General features: G+C 37.3%; 1 protein-coding gene across 1 annotated transcript; it reads right to left on the bottom strand.

Annotated features, from left to right (window-relative positions):
• Positions 1-222: 222 nt before the first annotated feature.
• LOC121736453 (trypsin-1-like) lies at positions 223-3483 on the bottom strand. Its single transcript, XM_042127648.1, has 5 exons — positions 3334-3483; positions 2719-3049; positions 2178-2433; positions 1427-1576; positions 223-471 (listed from the first exon to the last, which is right to left on the bottom strand). Exons 1-5 carry the CDS (start codon positions 3380-3382, stop codon positions 316-318), a joined length of 942 nt encoding a protein of 313 aa, XP_041983582.1. The 5' UTR covers positions 3383-3483; the 3' UTR covers positions 223-315.
• Between the last annotated feature and the right edge of the window lie 488 nt (positions 3484-3971).

Genomic DNA, 3971 nt, shown 5'->3' with positions numbered 1-3971 from the left:
ATATAATTATAGTTGCCAAGAAAGTTTAGAAAGTTTTTGATCAGGTCAGTTTTAAAAACCACCTACATAAAAAATAAAAATCCCTTTAAAAGCTAGATTTAAACTTCAAAAAGTCTCTGCCTGCTCAGAGAATCATGATGAAAACTAAATCGTTTTATTATTCTGATGTTGTCACCAGTAGGGGACTGTGTTGATGTTTTTTATCTTGTATAACAAAACAAAGAAAATAAAAAATATTTTACTATACAATATTATAAACAAGTAGGTAATCTACCTAGAAACATAAGTTTCATTTTGTCAATTTAATTTTGTCAATCAATCAAAGATCAGGCCGGTGACTTTTTGTACCCAGGGCCTTGCCTTGGCGACCTTGCTGTAGACGCCGTATGACCCTGGAGTGGCGCAGCCGTAGCCGAACGAGACCATGCCCAGGAGACGGTCACCAGCCACTGCTGGACCTCCGGAGTCACCCTGAAATAAGATAAGAAGTACCTCTATTTATCTAGAATACTCGTACATCCCTTCTCGATCCACGCAAAGGAAATCAAAAGACAAAAAGTTAACTTTTTCTATCTCCATCAGCTTACGTAGTAACTACGGTAATGTCATTCAAGCTGTTAAATCTTTCTGTATTAAAACATTAAGGGTGGGTTGCAGCAACTTACTTTAGCTATAACTTTAACTACAATGCAAAATGTCAAATCTTTGGTTAAAATCATAGTTCATACGTGGGAGAGCCATGCTTCGGCACGAACCGGCGTGTAACAGCGCTTCCGCTGTGTTTCGCCGAGTGAGTGAGTTTACCGGAGGCCCGATTCCCTTCCCTATCCTCCCCTATTCCCTTCCCTTCTAATCCCTACCATCCCCTATTACTCTATTCCCTCTAAAAGGCCGGCAACGCACCTGCAGCTCTTCTGATGCTGCGAGTGTCCATGGGCGACGGAAGTTGCTTTCCATCGGGTGACCCGTTTGCTCGTTTGCCCCCTTATTTCATTAAAAAAAAAAAAAGTCAAAAATGGATGCCATATTTAACCATAGCCTTGAGCTCGACAAGGCTTTGAATGAACGAGGCGAAAAAAGGAACTAACGCTGTCATCATACAAAAACGCCATTTTGACAGTTCTCCTTTACCAGCAGCGCCCCCGCCCACGTTCATTTCAAGCCTTGTCGGACCAGCTGTCATCTGTCAAATTCTGTGGTCAAAGTTAAGGTTAAAGTTAAAGTTAGCCTTAACTATAACCATAACTTTAAGTTTAACCACGCCTCTGGTGCAACCGCGATTGCGATGCGATTTGCGATGATAGGTTTTTATGGCAATTATAGACATTGCATAAAAACGATTTTCGTTTTCATAATAAACTGCGACGATAGTTGTGCTGCGTAATTTGACATTTTATCATAGATATGAACTTAAATTATTATTTACCTGACAAGCATCCTTCTTTCCTTCAATGTACCCGGCGCAGAACATTCTTGATGTCAGCCCGCCTCTGAAGAAGGGGAACTCGACATGCTGGCAGGCCTCCTTCGCGATGATGGGAACTCGCACGGCCCGCAACACTTCGGAGTAAGGACCCTGGAGAAAAATAACAATAAACTTGCTGCAACACCACAAAAAGTATAAGATTGTATTATACTGCAGGGACCAGTGAGCTGGGCTTGACAATTAACATAACCCGAACTAATATAATAGGTACGCTATAAAAATAAAATAAATAAAAATAAAAATTGTTTTATTTCCGAATAGATTTGTAACAAATGCTTTCAGAATGTTGATACTAATGGTGCCTACCACCGGTTCGGGAACCGGTGGTAGGCACCAGTAGTATCAACATTTTGAAAGCATCTGTTGCTATCTGTATATCAATCAATTTCTCTGGTGTTAATGTAATTTAATAGTGCTCAAGAAGATGCACGAGATCAAGCACGGGGCTGACTTTTTAAAACATGGCCATCCGACGCATGGACCACCTAACATAATTTAAGACAATCAGCCTGCATTATCCTAACTTTTGAATTTAATGTAACATGTTTCCAACGCGAGAATCGCTCTAAGCTCTAAAGCCTAAGCCACTGGACCACAAATGCGTTTCCCTGATTTTTATAGTAATTTCGTAACTGCAACTGACTCGGTAAAATTGAAAATGGTATCGGTTACCTTCAAACTTCATACTTACGTTTTCATAAGTGTTTCCCCAGCCTGTGACGGTCAAAATCTTCCCGACTATCATATCCTGGATCCTCCCCAGCTTTATCGGCTGAATGTTCTCCTCAAAAGTCAAGTCCTGGTACAGCTCCAAAAGTTGGAAGTCGTAGTCAAACGGGTGTTCCTTCTTGGGATTATGCCATTCTTTGTGGACGTAGTTCTTCTTCACGAATACCTCTTTCCCTTGTTTATAGTATTTCGATCCTACTCGAATGGATGTCTTTTTCCTATAAGAATAAAACGTTATTTTCAAAATCATAATTACCGTACTAAAATATGTGGCGGCTTTTACTATCTGAGTTAGACTAACAAGTTTAATAATAATATTGAAAAAATCAGTAGCTTATAGTATCTCACCATCTATAAGACAAACGCTTTTCGTTTTTTTTTACATTGCGTTTCTTATAATATTTTTAGTTTTAGATGCATCGCAGATTTTACAAGGATTTTTATCGCCAGTGCACATTACTAAAGAAAAGAGATGTAGTACGGCTATTTTACCAGCAACTTACCCACAATGTGCAGCAGTCAGAATCCACCTTGGTGCTATGATAGATCCCCCGCAGTTATCACCATACGCAGCATGATACGGGTATAAACTGATGTCAGTATCATCCCCACCGACTATTCTTTCATCATCATTATTACTCTTCCGTAACTCTATTGGCATTTCGTCATATGTTACATCTGCATTAGGTGCATCTGTTATATCCTGATATGGGACCATATCTATTCTATCGTTTCCTTCTCTACAATCATTATTTGATTTTGATACCCTAAGATTTGAATGCTGTAGTTCTAAGGGTATGTGATTTGAATCTGGTATCAGCAATATGTCTAGTTCTGTAAGAAAAACATATTTTAGATACGACATAGAACTATTAATATCTTTTTACACAAGACATGGCTTAGATTTAGTGTTAGCTAGTGCCTACTAAAATTTTAAGGTAAGTTCCTCTGAATGTAATGATAAAAGAGTAGTATTTTCATGTAAAGAGTCTTATTAGAACAATTTAATCTGTTAAGACTAAAGACTAATGAATGTAAAACACACCAAAAATCCTTTCTCTTAATCAATTTAAAATTTAAAAACCCTAAAAAAATAAGTGATGTGACATAACACTTACGTATACTCTGCCATATTTGGCTATATAATATTAATAATAAACTAAACATCACTACGTGGCGGTATAAATTATATTTTTTTGCGTTAATATAGTGCGGTGGAATTAACGCACCATGAAATTGACTTGTTCACATTACGTTGTTCGTTCTCGGAAATTTCTAATCAGAAAAACACTTAATGGCCTTTGGAAATGTTAATTTAATTGAAAATATTTTTTTTTATTGCTACTACTAGATATTTCCTGCGATTTTGGTCGAGCTAAAATTAAATTACTTACAATTTTTTTTTTCAATAATCATATTTTTAAGATTGGTCTCTTCTGTGATAATCTGCATAGTCCAGTAGAATGTCACAATAGTCCCTCAAAGCAATTTTACTCTGAAAGAGATGAATTTTCAGAAATCCTTTCTTATTGGAAGCCAACGTCATGTCATCTATCTACGTAGTCAAATAGGATTTCAGTGAGAATTTAGAGTTGATTTTCAAAAAACTGTTTAGTGTTTATCCTTTATAGGGGTGTCATTTTATGTTACACTAGCGACCCGCCCCGGCGTCGCACGGGTATAAAATATATAGCCACTAAAAAAATATTTGAATCGATATCCTTCACGTGGTCTACTTATTATATCTGTGCCAAAA

Source organism: Aricia agestis, chromosome 19, assembly GCF_905147365.1.
Source record: "Aricia agestis chromosome 19, ilAriAges1.1, whole genome shotgun sequence".
NCBI lineage: Eukaryota > Metazoa > Arthropoda > Insecta > Lepidoptera > Lycaenidae > Aricia > Aricia agestis.
This window is presented reverse-complemented; position numbering and strand designations above follow the sequence as displayed.